General features: G+C 50.2%; 2 protein-coding genes across 5 annotated transcripts in view; one reads left to right on the top strand and one right to left on the bottom strand.

Moving 5' to 3' along the window:
* The window catches only part of MROH2A (maestro heat like repeat family member 2A), a 41,872-nt gene extending 40,625 nt beyond the window's left edge, over nt 1-1,247 (top strand). For all 4 annotated transcript variants that reach the window (XM_081889559.1, XM_081889560.1, XM_081889561.1 and 1 more), the window contains one exon: nt 999-1,247. In XM_081889559.1, coding sequence (XP_081745685.1) covers nt 999-1,201 — 203 coding nt within the window. In that variant the 3' untranslated portion in view covers nt 1,202-1,247. The remainder of the gene's footprint in view (nt 1-998) is intronic.
* Nucleotides 1,248-2,100: 853 nt separating this feature from the next.
* The window catches only part of FSIP2 (fibrous sheath interacting protein 2), a gene marked incomplete at its 5' end in the record, with an annotated part of 38,024 nt that continues 20,269 nt past the window's right edge, over nt 2,101-19,855 (bottom strand). Inside the window, 8 exons of the mRNA XM_081889520.1 lie at nt 2,101-2,385; nt 3,605-3,656; nt 4,343-4,398; nt 4,834-4,859; nt 6,078-6,199; nt 7,768-7,959; nt 10,157-10,411; nt 11,046-19,624. Of these exons, the coding sequence (XP_081745646.1) occupies nt 2,174-2,385; nt 3,605-3,656; nt 4,343-4,398; nt 4,834-4,859; nt 6,078-6,199; nt 7,768-7,959; nt 10,157-10,411; nt 11,046-19,624 (9,494 nt within the window). The 3' untranslated portion in view covers nt 2,101-2,173. The remainder of the gene's footprint in view (nt 2,386-3,604; nt 3,657-4,342; nt 4,399-4,833; nt 4,860-6,077; nt 6,200-7,767; nt 7,960-10,156; nt 10,412-11,045; nt 19,625-19,855) is intronic.

Genomic DNA, 19,855 nt, shown 5'->3' with positions numbered 1-19,855 from the left:
TGGGAATGGCAAATTGAAGCCTATCTCTCGATGCAACTCTGGAACATCCAGCCTTCAGCATACGGAGTGAAAAATGGCTGGGGGAGTTTGGGGATGCTGAGGCTGTGATATGCGAGGAACCTAGCATCCTTTCGCAAAGTGCCTCAGGGGTGAGGTCTTGGCTCTAAGGGGAACCCTGTTTTCTAGCAACAATTGCCAGCACCAAAGCTAGGAGAAGTGGAGATTTTCTCTCACTTTTTTTTGCAAGCTGCAGAGTATGGAGGGAGAGAAAGCCAATGATGGATGCTAGCCACAATGGCGGCGTAACCGTGATGTCGTCTCTGGAGGGAACCAGCTCCTGGGAATCACAAGAGGGCTGATGGGCTTCCCTTTGGGGCATCTGGCTGGCTGCCCAGGCTCTTTGGCCTGATCCAGCAACCAGGTTCTCCTGATATTCTCATGGAACCTCTATATCAAGAGAGACCCTATCTAGGTTCCTTGGTTCTTAGGGACATTTGGCCCCTGTGAGAAGAGGATGCTAGACTAGATGGGCCCTTCACCTCATTCAGCAGGATCTTCTTGTGTTCCTATGGAACTCCCTCCCACTGGAGCCAGGGATGGCCACCAACTTGGACAGCTTGAAAAGGGGTTAGGCAGATTCATGGAGGAAGAGAGGGGCTATCAAGCTATGCTCTGCCTCCACCGTCAGAAGCAGCAATTCTTCCAAATGTTGGTTGCTGAAAGCCACAGGAGGGGAGTGTGCTGCTCTTGTCCCAGGGTCCTGAGTGCAGGTTTCACACAGGCTGCTGGGAAGACAAGATTCTGGGTCACCATTGGAAGTCCTTCCTATCCATTTCAGGCCTTAAAAGGAACAGAGCGGGGCAGTGGCATTAGTGAAACTGGACTGTGAAGGGGGTGTCTGTCGAGGGGTCAAAAGCAGGTCCTGAAAATCCCCTCCCCACCCCAGGAGGGAGACTGTGGCCCTACCCCACTGCCCTGCCTCTTCTGTCTCCCCACAGCCCTTCGCCCTCTCTGCCGTGACCCCAATGCTGCTGTTGAAATTGCTGCTTCAGAAGCCCTCCATGCCACCCAGCGGAAATGCCAAGAGAGCCAGAATGGCTCAGCCCAGAGCCGCAGAAGAAGGCCTCTGCTGCCCAGCTGGTTGTTTGGCCGGCAACGTAAAGGTCCCAGGCCTGAGAGCCGGGGGGCTGGGCCTACCTGAGGGGGAAGCCTTGGAAAGCAGAAATATATATCTATCTCCCCTTTTACGACTGGTGTCTCCTTCGGACCGAGGGTAAAGTGGCAACCTCTTGCTGGCTTAATTCTCCTATCTAGAGACTTAGCACGGCAGAGAGAGTTATGGGGGGCCCATGGGGAACACTGAAGTGGGAATCCCACAAGGAGGTCTCAGCTCAGGAAGAGAAGAGAACATGCCACCCTCCCACCAGAACCTCCTGTCCCTGTTGACTTCAGCTTCACTAGCCCCAATTTGCCACAAGCACAGAATTGGGGAGCTCAGGAAGGGGCACCCTCTGGGATTCCAAGGGCAAGCTGGGGAATGGGGAGAATGGCCCAGGAAAACCTGGATTGGGGCCAGGAATCAGAGGGCTGCCAGCTGTTCAGATCCACCTGTGTCTCCTACTTTCCCTGTGGGACCCCCTTTTGTTTTCTCTGGCACACACCCCACTTTGGCCCGGCTGGCCCCAACCAGATGGATAAGCGTCGGCCTTGTCCACAGAATTCATAGAATCCTAGATCCGTAGGGTTGGAAGCGGTCTGGGGGGGGTCATCTAATCCTGCCCCCTACAATGTAGGAATTGCAGCTTGCCTGGCACCTACTAGTGGCTTGTCGTCCTATTTTTATTATTCTCCTCCTCCATGTGGGACAACTTTCCTTCCCAGAGGTTGTGCCTGCTTCAAAACAGGCAAGGAAGCTCTGGCTGTGGGTCAGATGCAACAGATAGGGCTTCCCCTATCTGCAGCCCACCAACTTCTCCCCTGGCCCCCATTTTCTCTGCATGTAGCACAGAAGCCAGACGACCTCCCCCTCCCTTCAAGAAGGGGTCAGGCGGCTCCATTTCTCTGCTGTGCCCCCTGCAAGTAAAGTCAGGGGCCACTCCGTTTCTGAAGAAAATATTTATTCTCTCAGCTGTATAAAGGTGGAGGAGGAGGAGGAGTAGGAGGAGTTTGGTCATCAGGCCTGGTCACCAGGGACTTTCTCTTGGGATGTACTGGGTTCGGTCATGGCCTGGTCACTGGGGACTTTCTCTTGGGATGTACTGGGGTGGGTCAGGCTGCTGGCGGACGTTCGGGAGAAAACTCTGGACAAGGCATTGGAGACTTTCTCGAAGACGGAGGGCTTCTGCTGGAGTGGCGGTTGCTGCTCGGTGACAGTTCCCTCTTGATCTGAGAAGCCAAAACAGAGGTTGGACATGGAGTCAACCTGCCGCTCACAGCCCCTGTGAGTGCATCAAGTGAGAGCAAGGGTGTACTCCAACTCCCATAATCCCCAGCGGTCAGTCACACTGGGCCCATGAGCTAATGGGATTTGGAGTCCAGCAATATCCCGTTAGATGGAGAGCAACACAGGCAACAAATTCCGGGCAGCCAAGACCCTCACTTGTCTTCCATCAGACAAGCATTTGGCTGCTTGAGTGTCTGGGTTTTGTTTCATTTTTACACCGCCAAAATTTATGCAAATTTTAACCTATTCTTGTTTCCTCCGCCCCCTCAATTGTTCAGGTTTTTAATGTTTGTTTTTTAATTCTAAAATGGTGTAAGCTGCCTTGGATTGTTTAAAATAGAAAGGCATGGGGTGTGTCTATCAATGTTTTAAATAAACTCAATCTCCCATATATTTTGGAAACTTGTTTGCTTATCTGCTATGCATTAGCACACTTCTTAAGACAGTGGTTCCCAAACTCTTTTGGCCACCCCCCCCCCTGCATAAACACATCTCTGATTCCCCCTACCTTATACAAAGCATTATTCAGAATAGTGGTTTGCATGACCCACTAAGGAAGCTAATAACAAAATAATTCAAAACAGTAACAATTAATTGCACCTTTATTCTAAATCCAATAAAAGGGTTTAGTTTTATTAATTCAACAAAAAAACTGATGAATTTGATGTAGTGATATCAGCTTCTCAAAGACTGATAATCATTTGTGCCACCTGCCACCCCCAGCGTTTTAGGACCCCCCAAAAGGCTGGTACACCCCCCCCCCAGATGGTGGTATTGCCCACTTTGGAAACTACTTTGGTTTCTGAGATTAAGGAGCCATTTGTGTGTGGGGGGTCTTGGTTGCCATTTTGACTCAAGATGGTGGATGGAACCTTCAAAAAAACACAGCAATTTAAACCACCGGTTTCAAAACTCCACTGATTTTGGGGTTGTTGTTGTTGTTGTTTTCAAATTCCTGAGCAAGGCTAGGTATGTGGGTGGGACTACTGAACATAAACCCACTTTGTGGCTCCCTGATGTGGACATGTCCATGTCATGCTGGAAGCCTCCCTGTTCCACATCCCTAAGGAGGGAGGTGGCCTGGCGTGGCCTGCCCCCCAACCACTGTTCAAGGGACAAGAGTGACGTCCACAGCCCGAAACTGGCAGCAAGAAAACTTACGTGTTTCGTACTCTATGACATACTCTGGAACGTCCTGGTAAACAGACATGATCTGTGAAAGGAGGAAGAGGTCAGGAGGGAACAGGAGAGAGGGGCACATAAAATGTCTTTGTCCTAAGTCACGGTAATCAAGTCCATTGCAGGATGAGAGAAAGAGAGCTTATCCGCGCTTATCTTTTGCTCTGCTCTTTCCAGGCACAGCTCCACACTTTAATGCTCTGTGTCTAAGCATGGTTTTTTGTTTCTTGCCTTGGAGTTTTCACCACTCTTTAGCACTCAATCAGGTCAAACATCAATTCAGATTTGAAGCAGGTTACCATTTGCTCCTATTGAGCTTTAAAGAGCAAGTTTTCACAGGGGAAAGCTCCGGAGCAGTGTTTCCCAAACTTGGGTCTCCCAGGTTTTTGCACTACAACTCCCATTATCCCTAGCTAGCCGGACCAATGGTCAGGAATGGTGGGAATCGTAGTCCCAAAACAGCTGGAAACCCAAGTTTGGGAAACACTGCTTCAGAGCAGGGGGGTGAAGCACTCTGACACAGAGCTTCTAAGTTCAGACCGTACCTGAAAAGAGTGTGGATAAGCCCAGAGAGACCCTTTTCCTGCCCAGTCCTAAGTTCTTAAGGGTTTTATATATGTGTCCCTGTAGCAAATTGTCAACCAGTACAGATCTCTGAGCCTGAGTGATCTCTGTGGACAGGGTCTCATTCCTCTCCACAAACATGCTATGGCAATTTACCTCGAAGGGTCCTGAGACTGCTTCGGTGTCCCGGGAGAGGTGCATCTCTACTGCAGCTGGAAGAAAACAGGTGAGAAATGGCTGTGTTACACTGCAAGCCAAGGGTGTGGGTGTGCTGCAAGCGACCTCAACAGGGTGAGGTTGCTCTGGCCCCATAGACAGGCGCTCCCTGCCAGCCCATGTCCTCCCCCCATGAAAACTGTACCCACAACTCACTGGGTCCTGATTCCCTTTGGGGGCATCCTTCTCGCAGTTGTGTGCCTGGAGGAGGCCTGTGGGCCAGGTCTAGAGGCCTGAGACCCCCTTTGGCACCCCAGCCCCCATGTGGGGCTCTGCACAGGGCAGCTTCTAAGGAGCAGCCATTCTAGAACCATAGAATGGTAACGTTGGAAGGGAGCCCAAGGATCATCTAGTCCAACCCCCTGCAATGCAGGATTTAAACACAGAAGTGCAATTGTATCAAACCCCAAAGCGACAGAATGAATAGTCACCTTTATCCAGAATCTTCTCTCTATCACTGAAACAGATACAGAAAGGGCTTGGTTAAAATGCTGCGCTTGTAATGTGTCCTCTCTCTCTCTTTATATATATATATATATATATATATATATATATATATATATATATATATATATAATTTATTCCAGATTTTAAAAGTTACAAAAAAAAGCAAGAGCAATACCAAATACAAAGAAGAAAAAAAATACAACAACAACAGATAAACAAGAAAGAATAAAGATACATTCTCTTAATAAAAAAACAAAAAAAATATGAAACCTTTACATGACTTTTTTCCTTTACTTCTTTCCTTGACCTCCTCACACCTCCCAATTTTGTATTCTAGTTCAAATCATTGTTTCGGCACATCCTTCCAACCTACTTTTCATTTAAGTAATTTAATTTAATATATTAAATTTTAACGTCCTCTCTTTCGTCAATTTCATCAACTCATTTTACTTAATCCATTATATCATTTCTACCAAAACCACCTAACTTTCTTTTTCCAACATCTTCCTAACATTCTTTAATTTTACAATATTTTTTTACAATACAAAAAATATTGTAATGTGTCCTCTCCCCATTTGCACAGTGGCCTGGAGTTTGCCCCTCTGCCAAAGCCTGTTTGGATCGTGGCCTCAATAGGTGCAAAGCCCAAGCATGAGGCAGGCATCCGGGTGGTGGTTCCCGCAAGCGGGATCTTACCACGGCACACATAGAAACCACTGGGCAAGTGGGTGGCCTGTGCCTCCCAACTGGAGAGACCTTCACCATTTGCTTGTATGGATTTTGGACTGGGTGTGGGGGCTGGATTGAATCGTAGAGTGGAAGGGACCCCCGAGGGTCATCCAGTCCAGCCCCCTTAAGTACAGGAATCTCAACACGTGGTGCCTCATCCAATTTGAAACCATCCCGGACCCTGCTTAGCTTTGCAAATGCTCTAGTGGTTTTGTTGCTGTGCCACTCTAAAAGACCAGCTTGCCAAGTGGTTACAAAGCCACCGCTTCGTCAAGGGAGGCCTGCTTCCACACTCTGCTGCCGACAGCAGTCTCCCCACCTTCAATTCCCAGCAGCTGGCATTGAGAGTTTCACTGACCCCAACAGTGCAAGTGAAAAAAACCAACCAACCCTGAAGTTCAATGGGGAACCATTGCCTGTGTGTGAAGAAACACATGCAAGTCCTGAAAAGTGCCCCTGTCTCCAAAGCCCAGCCCACCAACAAATTTTGCCCTCGAACCTGTCGGAGGTCGATGAAGGCCCCACGCTGGTTGTGCGGGGGGTGCTGCTGGAAAAGGTGACAGGGCTGCTCTCCTCTGTTTCGGTGATGGGCGGGCTCGGCATATTGGTGGTTTGGGCATCCTGCGGAAAGGAAAAGGTAAGGACTTCATTTTAAGCTCTCAAAGTCAACACATAATTCAGGAAAGTGGGGGGTGAGGCATGCATGGAGGACAAATCTCCTTCCTCATTTTATGCATCTTGTTTTGCAGTTTGTTTGTTTTTTAAGTATAAGCCACTCCCTCAAAAGCCATGTGCCCAGTAATCATTCTCACTGCTATTTTTATTATGAAAACCTATTATTTATTTTGGAAAGTTGTCTTTCTGTTCACATTTGGACAGCTCTTAAGTGATCGCAACCAAATTTTGCACTATGGTTCCTGAGATCAATCGGACGCCATTTGAGGAGGACAGACCTTTTAAATGATGCTGTCTTTTAGCCACTGGTTTCAGAACAGCACTGATTTTTGGGATTTCTTGGAATTATTGGGAAATAGCAGTTATGAGGCTGCTAGTATTGAAATCAAGATTGGACCCAGACATTCTACAGGTCTTAGAATAATAGAATTGCAGTTCACCACAAAGGTCATCTATCCCAACTCCGGGAGTCGAACCCACAACCCTGAGATTACGTGGCTCATGCTCTCCAGACTGAGCTACCCCAGCATCGTCCACTCCCTATGTTTCAATTTGCATTTGGAGCAGTGGACAAGAAGTGTAGGGCAGGATACCATCTCTAAATTTTGTTGCTCCAACAATTGATAAATAAAATCCACCTTTCAGTATATTCATTTTTATGAATCTCTCTTCCGAGATATTCTTGCACGATAGGTCAATTTAAATAGCAAGGCTGCTGTTTAAAAATACAGTGGTTACTGTATGCTTCAGGTTACATATGCTTCAGGTTACAGACTCCACTAACCCAGAAATAGTACTTCAGGTTAAGAACTTTGCTTCAGGATAAGAACAGAAATAGTACCACTGTAATGGAATGGAAATACGATAAAGCTTTCGCCAAGCAGCCACACCCAAGACCTTCCAGCTCTGCAAACAGCCGAATCTCCAGAACTGAGCAACTTTTCCAAGGTGAAACCACCTGAGTTTTCAAGTCCTGAAGGGTCGGACCTCTAACTAAACCTCTAATTACACCCATTATTAAATACAGTGGTACCTCGGGTTAAGAACTTAATTTGTTCCGGAGGTCCGTTCTTAACCTGAAACTGTTCTTAACCTGAGACACCACTTTAGCTAATGGGGCCTTCCCCCTGCCGCCGCACCACTGCTGCACGATTTCTGTTCTCATCCAGAAGCAAAGTTCTTAACCCGAGGTACTATTTCTGGGTTAGCGGAGTCTGTAACCTGAAGTGTCTGTAACCCGAGGTACCACTATATTATCTCACATTAATGAAAAGATTTCCCAGTTCCTGTATTCCAAATGGATGCCTACGGTACAACGGATCTTTCTTTTTAAAATGTCCGCCGTGCTTCACTTTAACGGCTTATCTGACCTGATTTCTCTTTCGCCCTCCTGCTGGGGGGCTTGGGGTGGGCCACAAACTGGGTAATGAAAGGATAAAGGGGACCCTCCTGCTCCCGGGGAACACACCCGTCTCTCTCTCGAGGTGAGGGGCCATATTCCCTCACGGACTCACCATCTGCACCTGGCTGGTCGTGGACTGGGCCGTGACCTCAATCTGTGGGATAGGGGGGCCTTCCTTCTTCTCTTTGGCCTCACCGCTGCTGCTGGACAGGGTCAAGGGGGGGCAGCATTTGCTCAGGGACAAACTCTTCTTCCGGCTCGCACTGCTGGGGGTCTTCGTCAGGAGAGGATCGCTTGGGATGCGCTAGTTGAGGGCGAGAGGCGGGGGAGGGGAACCTCAGAACAGTTGGAAGTTTGGTTGCATCGCAGCTTGCTGATAGGGCTAGACAGGATTGCCATACAGTTCGTACTACCTTGGATCCCGAACGCCTTGCGAGTCAAACGTTTTGGCTCCCGAACGCTGCAAACTCGGAAGCGATTGTTCGGGTTTGCAAACGTTCTCTGGAACCCAAACGTCTGACAGTTTGGCTGTAGGAGCTTTTGAACTTTGGTTTCCGAACGTTTTGGAAGCCGAACGGACTTCTGGAATGGATTCCGTTCAGCTTCCAAGGTATGACAGTATTTCAAAAAGTGAATTGGGGGTGGGAGTGAAGTTGCTGAGCTACACAAAATCTAGACTTCCAACATGGGTTTCAGCGATTTCCTCCCAGACACTGCCGTATTCCGGCTATATCCATGAAAATCCAGACGTATGGCAGCCCTAGGCTAGACCATATGAGGTTAGAACACATCACAGCAAGGGACCCCCAGAGTCCCTTTGACCTCTCTGCCAACTTCACTATCTCCTTAAAGCTTATACTCTTAGGTTGCATCCTGAGGGGAGAGAGACTGTGCTGACCATCAGGCAATAATAATAATAATAATTTATATTTATAACCCGCCCTCCCCAGCCAGAGCCAGGCTTAGGGCGGCTAACACCAGTCAAATCACAATAAAAACATAATGGGAGGGGGGAGAGAACCAATTTAAAATACAGGTTAAAATGCAATTTAAAATGGCTTTTCCCACCTGACTTGCCCCACCCTCCAGCCCTTGGAGCCTTCAAAGCTCTTTCCAGAGGGAATTGCTGCCACAGTCATTATGTGTGTGTGTCTTCTGATGACCTGAGTGGAATCCAACTATGAGTCCTGAGAGTCGGGAGGGCGTTTTTGTGGATTCAACAGTGCTTAAGTTGTTATTTTTTGGTTGTTTGTTAATTTTGCACAACTTTCAACGTTTCTCCAATGAAAATAAGGATATCCTATTCCGTTGTTTTATTTACACCCCGCCCATCCAACTGGGTGTTCCAACCACCCTGAGTGGCTTCCAACATATATAAAAACATAATAAAACATTAAACATTTAAAAAAACTTCCCTATACAAGGCTGCCTTCAAATGTCATCTAAAGATCGTATAGTTACTTATATCCTTGGCTTGGGGGGGGTCCACAAATCTCCATACCCTCCAACATTTCCTGTTTTCCTGCTGTGATATCTGTTTTCTGCTAATTTCTTGCCTGGGCAGCACACTGTTTAATGGCTATGCAGAGAGAATGCCCCCCCCCCCCCGCTGCATCTAACCCTGCTCTTCAGCCTTGGTGATGACCACCAACTTGGACGGCTTTAAAAAAAGATTGAACAAATTTGTGGAGGAGAAGGCTATCAACAACCACTAGACATGTGTGCTATGCTCTGCCTCCGTGGCTGGAGGCAGCAATGCTTCTAAGTATTGGTTGCTGGAAGCCACAGGAGGGGAGAAGTGTTCTCATGTTTGAATCCTGCTTGTGGGTTTCTCCACAGGTATCTGGTTGGCCACTGTGACAACAGGATGTGGGATTAGATGAGTCCCCTTTGGCCTGATCCAGTAGTCTCTTCTTGCGTCCTCATGTCCTTGGTCCTACTAGTGTCCCTCCCATTTCCCCCAGACTTCCAAGGATCCTCACCTGAGTCCAGACCAGAGCCGTCTTTTCCATAGGGCTTAGTGATGTGTTGCGCCATGGCGCCAGCCTCTCTGGGGCGCCCCAGCAAGTGGGGGAGCTGTGCAGCTTTGCCGGAGGCCTCCCCTTTCCCTGCAAGCCTGCCAGCTGCACCCCGCCAACCATACGGCTGGTGGACGTGCAGCTTCCCTCCCAAGCCTCTGCGGGGATCGCTCTCCTCCCGTGAAGGCTTGGGAGGGGCGCAACTTCACTCCCAAGCCTCTGTGAGGATCGCTCTTTTGCCATGGTATGGGGGAGAGTTGCGCCCCCCCCAATGGATGGCAGTGCACAACTATGGCCACCCCAATACTATCCGTGGTAATTTGGCAATGCTGGGCAGATATTTGCACCCCGGCGCCACATCTGCTAAAGTCAGCCCTGGTCCAGACCTTCCCTGAGCCCCTGTGGATCAAGAGGCGACTCTCCCTCAGCTAGGAGGACACAGCTGTGGGCTGCATTTCTTCTTTCCCTGAGCCATTTGCTTACCGTGGAATGTGAGCTTTCGCGCCGCTTGGGCGCAGGCGGGACCTCAAAGTAAAAGGATCTGTGCTCCTTCAAGACTTGCTCCTCCCCGTCGCTCTCCATATCACTGAGGTGAGAGGCCCTGCCAGGTTGGTTGTCCTCAATGTCGTGGGCCACGAGGCGGAGGATCAGGTCCTGCTTGCTTTCCACGTCCTTCAGGAGCTCGACCTTCGTGATGTCTGGCCTCATCAGACTTTGGAAGGAGTTTCTGCAGACCGCCTGGAAGTGCAAGAACGGGGGGGGGGGGGGAGGACAGTACCTTTTACCTGCGAGGAGAGGCACACCCAGGAGAGCCTCAGATCACGACTTAACAATGAACAACTGACAAGCTTCGGAATGCAACCCAAGTTACAAAAACCCGCACATGATATTGAAAGTGTTTTCCTATCAACAGTCTATACTAGCAACGCCATCATACAAATCTATGGTGTGACCACATTTGGGATAGTATACAAAGTTCTGGGACTTCCAGGGAGGATCATGGCGGACTGACTGTCTTCTGTTGACAGCTTGCTGACAGAGATAATTATGTAGTGATTGATGGTAGCCAAGGCATAAATCTTGGCTACTGAAATTCACTCTAAATATGAGAGTGAATGGGGGCTTAACGTGAAGCCTTGATTGTTCTTCCGCTCGGGACAGGATGCCTTAAACCAGGCATGGACAAACTTGGCCCTCCAACTGTTTTGAGACTACAGTTCCCATCATTCCTGACCACTGGTCCTGTTAGCTAGGGATGATGGGAGTTGTAGTCCTAAAACAGCTGGAGGGCCAAGTTTGGCCATGCCTGCCTTAAACCAAATCTACTTCTGCACATGCAAAGAAGCCTCCCACCCTGCCCTGCCCTGCCTACCTCCTTCGGCCTCACCCCAAGGCGCCCAGCCATATCCAAAGAGGGCCTCCGTTCTTTCTTCTTGTTGGGATCCTGAAAGCCGAGGTTACTAGACAGACTCTTCCCTGACATTGAGGCTCTCCTCAGCTCCGTGAGGCTCATGCCTATCTTTGACATGCACGTCTTTTTCAGCTTCTCTAGGGGCTCTGTCTTGATGGACAGGACGGCTAAGTGCTCCGCAACGATCTCCGGGTCAACCTTCAGCGCCTTGTGCCCGATGCAGGGGATGATTTTCACCGGCATATCGCTCTTCTGCAGCAGGGTTTCCGCATCTTCGGGCACAGTGGGCAGATCTGCCAAATCCAACTCGTCCTCGTCCTCTTCTTCGATGGAGCTGACCCGAGCATAGACTTTGCTGACAATGCGGTCCAGTTCCAGGGCACTGACGGTCTCGTTTTCTAAGTTTTCGTCACAAGGGTTGCCGCTGATGGAGCAGCTGGAGACCTCATTGATGATGATGCTGGCCATCTGCTCAGGGAAGAGGACCTTGTTGGTCGTCACGTCGTCGTACAGCTCTTGCTGGGACCCGGATTTCTCCAGGACGTTGCTGAAGACGCTGTGGACAACGTGGTTGACCTTCTCCTCGTATTGCGGGTCCAGCTCTGGCTGGTTGCTGTAGGTCACCAGGTCCATTTTGTTCTTTGACATCTTTTTCTCCACGGACGTCTTCAGCTGGCAAGCGATTTCGTTGACATCTGTCTTGGACAAAGCCTTCTTCTCTTGGACGCCCAAGTCATTCTGGGCAAGTAGGATTTTCGTGAGCAACCTGCTTAGGATCTCCTCCAGGAAAGCCACCGGCACTTGTGTGACCAGGGGCACCTCTGTGGGTTCCATTGCCCCAATATTGCCAAGGAATTTCTCAATGATCTTGTCTGTTTCCAGCTTTATTTCCGCACTGGAGCGGGGCAACTCGCCCTCCATGTTCGTGGTCGACTGGAAATCGCGCCCGGAGATTTCACTCACCATGAAGCAGGCAACCCGGTTGACAAAGTCCTCATTCTTGTTGGTTAAGTCATCATACATAGATGCTTCAGAGCTGGAATGTCTGAGGATGTCAGTGTAGACGGAATCCACAACCTCCCCAACTGCCCGGCTGTCTTCTGAGCCCAAGTCCTCCAATTCATCATGCTGCCAGACTCTCATATTCTTCTTTGAAAGAAGACTTTGCAAGGAGTTGATCATCTTTCTGCCCACCTCCTTCATTAAGGCAACACTCCTTGTATCCAAGTCGTCCACAGGGAGGGCATTGAACAGTTTTGAGAGGAATTTAGCAGCCACCTCCTCTATGATGATGGACGACAACCCCTTGAGGTGGGATCGCAGTGGTGTCTCACGCTCTGCACCCTCAGGACCACCCCCATATTGTTCCTCCAGGTTTCTTTCCGCTTCCATGGCCTCCTGCTGTCGGCCGAGCTCCTCTGAAAAGTACGCCTGCATCGGGTTCCCATAAATCTCTTTCATCACTAAGTCAGTGATCCTTTCCATAAGGATCGTGCAGCCTGTCCTGATGCATTTCTCAATGGCCGATGCAGTTCCAAACTCCGGCAAAATCTGGTGGTAGACGGTATTGGCCACCGTTTGGCTCACGACACGGTTAGGCTGCACCCTGTCAAGGTACTGGACCTCAGCGTTCTTGTCCTTGGAGATCTCTGACATCACATTGCTCAAGAGCTTCATGTGAATGAAATCAAACTCTGCACACTGCTCCTCGGTGTCATCGGACGATGTCGTGGGGAGGGGGAAAATTTTGGACAAGAGGATTGCGAGAACCTCGTGTATGAACCTCTGAGACACCAGGACCGGGTTTGGTTTGTCACTGCTGACTGGGGACGGAGTGCTGCTCTTCTTCACCTCCATCAACACTTTCTTTGCCATCTCTCCCATTTCAAAAGGTTTTGAGGCCTGGTTCTGGGGTGCCCTTGGCAGCCCCTGGATCTGGTATCCTAGAATCTCTTTCTTTATCGCACTGGCCACTCTCTCCACTAACTTCTGGTCACTTTCCTTGCCTGCCCAGATAGGGGCTCCAGGAGCCCGATCTTGCAAGATGCCACACAGAGAAGCATGGATGATTTTAGCCACGTCCGTCTTCCCCACAGATGGGAAACCCTGCCCTTTGTTGGGGAGCTGCAGGACCTTAACCGGGGACTTGGCAAACTCCTTTAAAATGGATTCCACTAGATTTCTGACGGAGGGCTCCTCCTCCACAGGCATTGCCTCTTTCTTCTCCACTGGGCACACACTGGTTGTTGACGAGAGCAACTTGCTTATCAGCCCGCTAAAAATGTCCTTCAAGAAGGTGGAGGAATAAGCACCTCCTCCATCCTCAAACTGCATCGCCTGCACCTCCCCTTCCCCAAGTTTCATGTGGTGGATCGTCCAGCCAGCTGTTTTTGCAGAAAAGCTGGGGGAAGGAACCGGCGGAAGTTGACTGGGAGGTGAGTATGGCTTTTTCCGCTGGAGCGTCCAGTCATCTGCTTCTGCAGGAAAGGCAGGAGGAGGGTGAGATCCGCAGGGAGGCGAGGGCATCTTATCCTCATAGATTGTCCAGCAGTCTGGTTTTGCGGACGTGGTGGGAGGAGGAGACAAAAGTTGGCTGGGAGGAGAGTGTGGCTTAACGTAGTGGATCGTCCAGCGGTCTGTTTGTGTAGAATAGGTGGGAAGGGGAGACTTTCCAGGAGGTGAATGTGACTTGGGAAGTGGATAGTCTGGCCTTGATTGACAGAGAAATGCTGCACTCTCTTCCTCCGTGGATTCGTAGTTTTGGTTTAGAGACCCGGGTTTGACGCAGACGGCCTTGCAGATATTGTCCATGAGGCTCTGGATACTTTTGCCTGCCTCGGGAGATGGTTTTCTTCTCGCTTTCTTCCTGGGAGGACTTCTCTTCCCTACACTGCCCAAAGGAGAATCTGGCGAACTTCCAGGGACCCATGACGGAAACATTTTGTGCATTATCTTAAGGAACATCTCTCCAAACATGGAGCCAGAGGGTGTGGTGTCCGGGAGGATGGTCTCCACTCGGTCAAGGATTGTCTCAGCTTCTAGAAACAGGAACAGGTACGGGGAAGTATCCCCAGTAAACAAAGGCATCAGCTGGTATGCACAGATTTCTCTGATTATTAGTGGAGCTAGCTTTTCTGCTAATGAATGTCCTTCAAATTGGAAAGCTTTAAAAATCTCACACTCCGATCCAAGCTGATCCACCAACTTCTCATAGATGCAGTTGCTTATATGAATCACTTCTTCAGGAACAATCTTTGGGAGAGGGAGGTCTCCCTCCGCACCATGAATGACCTTGACTTCTGACCTTTTGAACTCGCACACTAAAGCATTGACTAGCCTGGTAACTAGATCCCTCATCTCAGACTCTGATAAACAACAGTCTTTGGAATATGCCAAAAAGTTTGGGGAGGACAAGATTTTGCAAAAGAAAGCCACAACAACATCCTCTAAAAATGCTGCAGAGTAGATCCGTTGAGAAACTGGCTTCTTTTCCTTCTGCAATTTAGCACATTCGCGGGTGGCAGAATCACTGCTGTCTAAAAAGGGGTGGAGGTGGAAATTCAAAATCTCCCTTATGAGCAAATTGGCAACTTCACGGAGGGTGCTGTTCCCTCGGACCTTGAGAGTACTCTGAAGCTCGCTTTGGGAGTTAGACTTCTGCAAAATCTGGTTGTAAACTGAACAGGCAATGTCCTCTTTGGTTTCTTCGTCCATCTCTGGAGTTTGCCCCGAGGTGTTTCCCAGCAGGATTTGATGTGCCAGAATCTCTGCAATGACATAATGTTTCAGGTTGGCGACCATCTCGGCGAAATCTGTCTCTGAGAAGTCAACCTGGTTGCCAACACAAGCGCTGATGCTCTCTGGAGTGGGGAATATTCTCTCCAAGAGCTGGTTGAGCATGTCCTCCAGGAGAATGAAAGGGAAGACCGTCATGCAGGAGCTTAGGGAGTCTCCGGCAGAAGGGTCCACATAAGAGGACACCTCGTGAAATGTCGTAGACTGGAGATGATACTTAAACATTTCGTTGATAATGAAGCAAGCTATCTGAGTGACGTACAAGTTCCGCAGGCTCTCTTTGTCTTGTGGGAAAGGCTGCTGCAACATCACTTCGTGCAAGACATCACAGTAGATAGAGTCCACCATGCACGCGATGGCTTCTTCTGAAATGCCAGCTTCTCCCCTGTTGCCGTAAGTGCTGATCCAGATGGCCTGCTTCAGAACAATGTCCAGGATGTCTTTCTTCAGCTGCGCAATTGTGCTGCTCATTTCAGAGCCAAAGCCACCTTCGCCCTGCCCTAGGCATGCAGTGCTACTAGAAGGAGATGGGAAGATCTGCAAGAGCAGCCTGTCAACGATGGCCTCCAGGACTGGGTAGCAGAGCACGGTGGAGTAGGGTGGTGAAGCATTGGCTCCAGGGACACCCTGGTCCACCACCAGTATCTCATGGATGAGGCACTTTGCTTCTTCCACAGGAGGCGGACCTGCTGTTGACCCCAGCATGCGATTGATGGCACCTTCAAATATCATGGTGGCTGTCTGGCGGGACAACACATGCCTCTCTTCATCAGTATGTTCCTCAGGCTCCAGGTCTTGTGTGCTGTCCTTGTAGGTTCTGCCTTCTGGCAGGGAGCCCAGGGGTGGCTCCTCGGGACCCTCTTGGATATGCAGCTGAGCTTTCGTAAGCTCCTTCGTAAGTGACTTCACCAGCTTCACAGCTGTGTCTCCAATGAAGTCCCCGGGACCACTTAGAGGGGTGTCCGAGAAAGAGTTGGAGATCCTTGATATCAGCTGAGAAATGACTTCTCCTAGGAACGAAGAAGGACTCGACGGGCCTCTCTTCCCCGCCATGCTTGCCTGCCGCAGGTCCAAGGGCTTGACGGTGGTTTTGTACACTTCGAATCTTGACATGGAGTCTCCTGCGGCTGCTCTGTCCCAGGTAGGAGACTCCTGCCTGGCTACAAAAGGCTGGACATGCTGCTGCAGGATGTCACCCACAAGGAACCCGGCAATTCGGTCAATCAGGCTTTTGCTCTTATTCTTCACGGCTCTCTGGACGGCTTCAAGGGAGCCAGATTTCTGTATGATCTTGCTGCACAGGGAATCGGTCATGTTCTGGACATCTTCCTCCGAATACTCACATTGTTCTGGGTCTTTTGTAACCTTGATTTGATGCTTCAAAAGTTTCATCTGGACATCGTTGAGCAGCTGGGTGGAGAGCTTGCTGAAGTCTGACTCCGACAGATGCCTTTTGTCCATGGATGTGGAAGGGAAGATTTTTGACAACAGTCCAGTGATTAAATCTTTCAGGAATCCTGAAGATAGGAAGGTGCTGAATGGAGACCGGCTCTCGGTTTCCTCCTGGGTTTCAGAAACGTACTCGTGGAACGGAGTTGAAGGTGTAGTCTTGGGCAAGTCTCCAGAAAACAGTGGATGGAGAAGATAATCAGAGATGCCTTTTTCAACCAATCTCTTAATCTTGTCAAAGAGGGCACTCTGTCTCCCGCTGCTGAGGTCGTCTGGCGAAGCAACATCTCTTTCTTTCATCAAACTGTTGCACACAGAGTCAACCACATTCTGGACAACAATGTCCATCAAGGGGCCCATTAAACTCGGCTCATCTTCTTTCGGGACTGCGGTAACTGCAGCCTTACCAAAATGCAAGTTGATTGAACAGGCCAATTGCTTTGCAATTCTCTCCAACTCAGCTTCATGCCACCCTTTACTTGATTCTTTCTTGTCCCTGGAAACAGGCAGAACGTTGGCTAAAACTCTGGAAACAATTTCTTCTAAGAAACGAGCTGGGAAAACTCCTCCACAGGGACCCAAGGGTTCCCCAAGGCTATCCAGAACAGTCCTGACAATGTCCTCAGACAGAGCTTCAGGGTCGGGGCATCCTGAAGAGGACTCCTCTTTAGAGACGAATCTTTGAAGATGATGGTTCGTGATTTCCTGAATTATGAAGCTGGTCATGCAGTCTATAAAATCCATATCCCGACGCTTGATGTCTTTCTGTATAGACTCTTGTGAGCCAGCCTTCTCCAGCATATACCTGTAAACAGAATTGACCATGGTCTGAATCTCCGTCTCCGAATGGGAACGGCAGGGGGCATCCTTTTTGGCCACCCAGATTTTGTGTTTGGAAATGGACGCCATCACTTGTTTGATCATGTAGGAGCAGAGCTCATCAAAATCTGTTCCCAACACCTCCCTCTTCCCTGGCTTTCGCTTCGCACCCTCGCAAGGTGGGAAGAGTTGATTCACCATCTGGTTGACAACCCTTTCCAAATACTTCTGAGACAAGACAGTAATGTACGCCGGGGTCGGCTGCTGCCGCTTTTGGAATTTGGGGAGGCAGATGCAACATTCGACCTTCTGGATGATCTGTTCAGCCTTGATGTTTCGAAAGGCATTCCGCGGCAGCCTCCGGCAAACCACGGGCGGCAGTTGGTAATCCAGAATCTCCGTCAGAATAATTTCAGATGCCCTCTCAGCCAACGACTCAATGTCCCTGCCTATGTCTCGGTCGGCAGCCAGCTGGAACCCAAACTCCCTTAAGATGGAGTCAACTATTTTGCTGACCGTTCGACTGTCCACCTGTGGGAAGTATGCCTTTTCATCGGCCCTCGTCAAGACCCCCACGCCAGCCTTTGTAAACTCTTCCACCAGGGCACTGATAAACAGGGTGTTCATCTCCTGGAGGTCAATGCAGGTGTCCCGGTTGTATTTGCTATGCAGCGAAGAGAAGATCTTGAACAACAGCTGGCAAATGACTTCCTCCAGGAACGACGCCGAGTAAATGGTAGTGAACTCCGGGTGGAACTGCCTGTGATCCCCACGTCCCGACATGGTCACTACTTCCCTCCGGTAAGTCCTCACATTGCAAGTGGCAGAGTGAGGCTTCCTTCTCGCATGCTTGCCGCTCGGAGCCCGGGAACTGTATGTCCTGTGCTGCATGGCCGTTTCCAGCACTGTCTTGTTCCTGTCCCGCAAGCTCTTGCGGGCCTGATGCCTCCCTGAAACGGGCGCTTTCCACTCCGGTCGCCTGCCTCTCGGCAATGAGTGGTACATGTCACTTTTACCACTTCGTGGGTGCTTTTTGCCAAAGCTCTGCCCCCGTCCCTTTTTGCAGGGCCCCTGTGAGAACCCCACGGCCTTCTTCGAGTAAGGTTTCCCATGCTCTGGATGATCAATGCAGTGGGAAAGCTCTGTGATCACCGGTTTCACCAGGGTATGTGCCAACATGTCGAGCGCTGACTCATAGGAAGGCACCCCTGCCTCAGGCTCCACCCAGGGCTCCTCGCTGTACTGGATGTCGTATGTCAAAATGGTGGAGGCAGAGTCCGTCTTGTGGGCTTCCACCTCCCTGCTTGAATATTGGAAGAGCTCGCCGTCGCTGGCACTCTTCCGGATGTCACAGAACTGCTCGTCCTCTGGGAACTCGTCAAAAGCAAAGGTGCCAGTGAAATGGTCCGTCGTGATGCATTTGTCCAAGAGGGTCCGGATCAGCTTTTCGCTCACGACGTCCAGCAGGACGACGGATTTGGGCGAGAGTCCCAGGTTGCCACTGAAGATCTCATTGCCCAGCCTGTAGGCATGCGGGCACACAGACGAATAAAGGTTCTGCCTCTTAGGCATCAGGTCTGTGTCGTGATATCGCGACATGTTCTGAGCTCGGGCATCCGGGAAGTGCCCCGTGAAACTGCCCTGAGGCTGACCAGGCCACATCGAGTCCAAAATGATGTGCAGGACTTTGTTGACGACCTGCTTTGCTTCGGTGGACTTCAAGCTGCGGATGAAGCTGTCGAGGTTGGAAGCAACGCAGCTGAGCCGCTGGTTCTTGTGGGCAATTTGGTCCATTGCCGACAAGCAAGCCACCCCTTTGATGTCGCCGGGGCCTCGGCAATCTCCCCTGGAAGCTCCGCAGGCACAACGAGAGGAGAAGTAGGGCTGCTGCTGGGGCAGTGCATCCCGAGCTTTCCTTTCGCTCATGGATTTGCACCTGATTTCGATTTCCAGGCACAGTAGGTGGGCAACCTCCTTCACAAGAGGGTGGTAAACCTCGTCAAAGTCCGCCAGGCAGAGAGGTGGCAGGCAGATGTACCTTGACTTCCTCGTCAGGAAGCCTTTCCTGCTGACGGTCTCCTGCAAGATGTTCCTCTCACACAAGATGCTCAGGATCCTCTCGGATATGTGGAACGCCAGCTCTTTGATGTTGACGGGAGCCGATTTGGGGCCCCTGATTCCATGCTCAGGGCAGCAAGAGTCCACTGAGCAGAACATGGAGAGGCTGGTCTCAATGCCATCGCTTCTCTCTCTGGCACCTTGCCGGGCACAGGGGTTCAGGATGCTCCGGATGACGTTGGAGACCACTGTCTGGGTCAAGGGCTCCCAAAACACATCGAGGCAGGAGGATTGCCTCTTGCAGTGGGGCAGGTAGGTGCTCCTCCAGATCCGTTCCTGGAGCCACCTTGATTCAGACTGGATCATCTCCTGCTTCCACGCTGGGCAAGAGGCCCTGTAACCCTTCTCATCCAAAGCATCTGGGGGAGGAAACACAGACAGGTTTACTATCACATACCTCAGGGAGCTTCTGAAGCCCTGGAAATACCACGAACCAATTCTGGAAGTCCCAACTTGGATGGTTTGGGGCAAAAACTGTTACTGTTAACTATTAACGGGGTTGTGTGCCCAACTAAGTTCTACGCAGAGTTAGACCCATTGAAATTAACAGCTCACCATAGCCATGGCAATCAATTCAATGAGTCTACTCT

Source organism: Podarcis melisellensis (genome assembly GCF_964234715.1).
Source record: "Podarcis melisellensis genome assembly, chromosome: 15".
Lineage (NCBI taxonomy): Eukaryota > Metazoa > Chordata > Lepidosauria > Squamata > Lacertidae > Podarcis > Podarcis melisellensis.
Note: the sequence above shows the minus strand (reverse complement) of the source record. Positions and strands in the feature narration are given on the sequence as shown.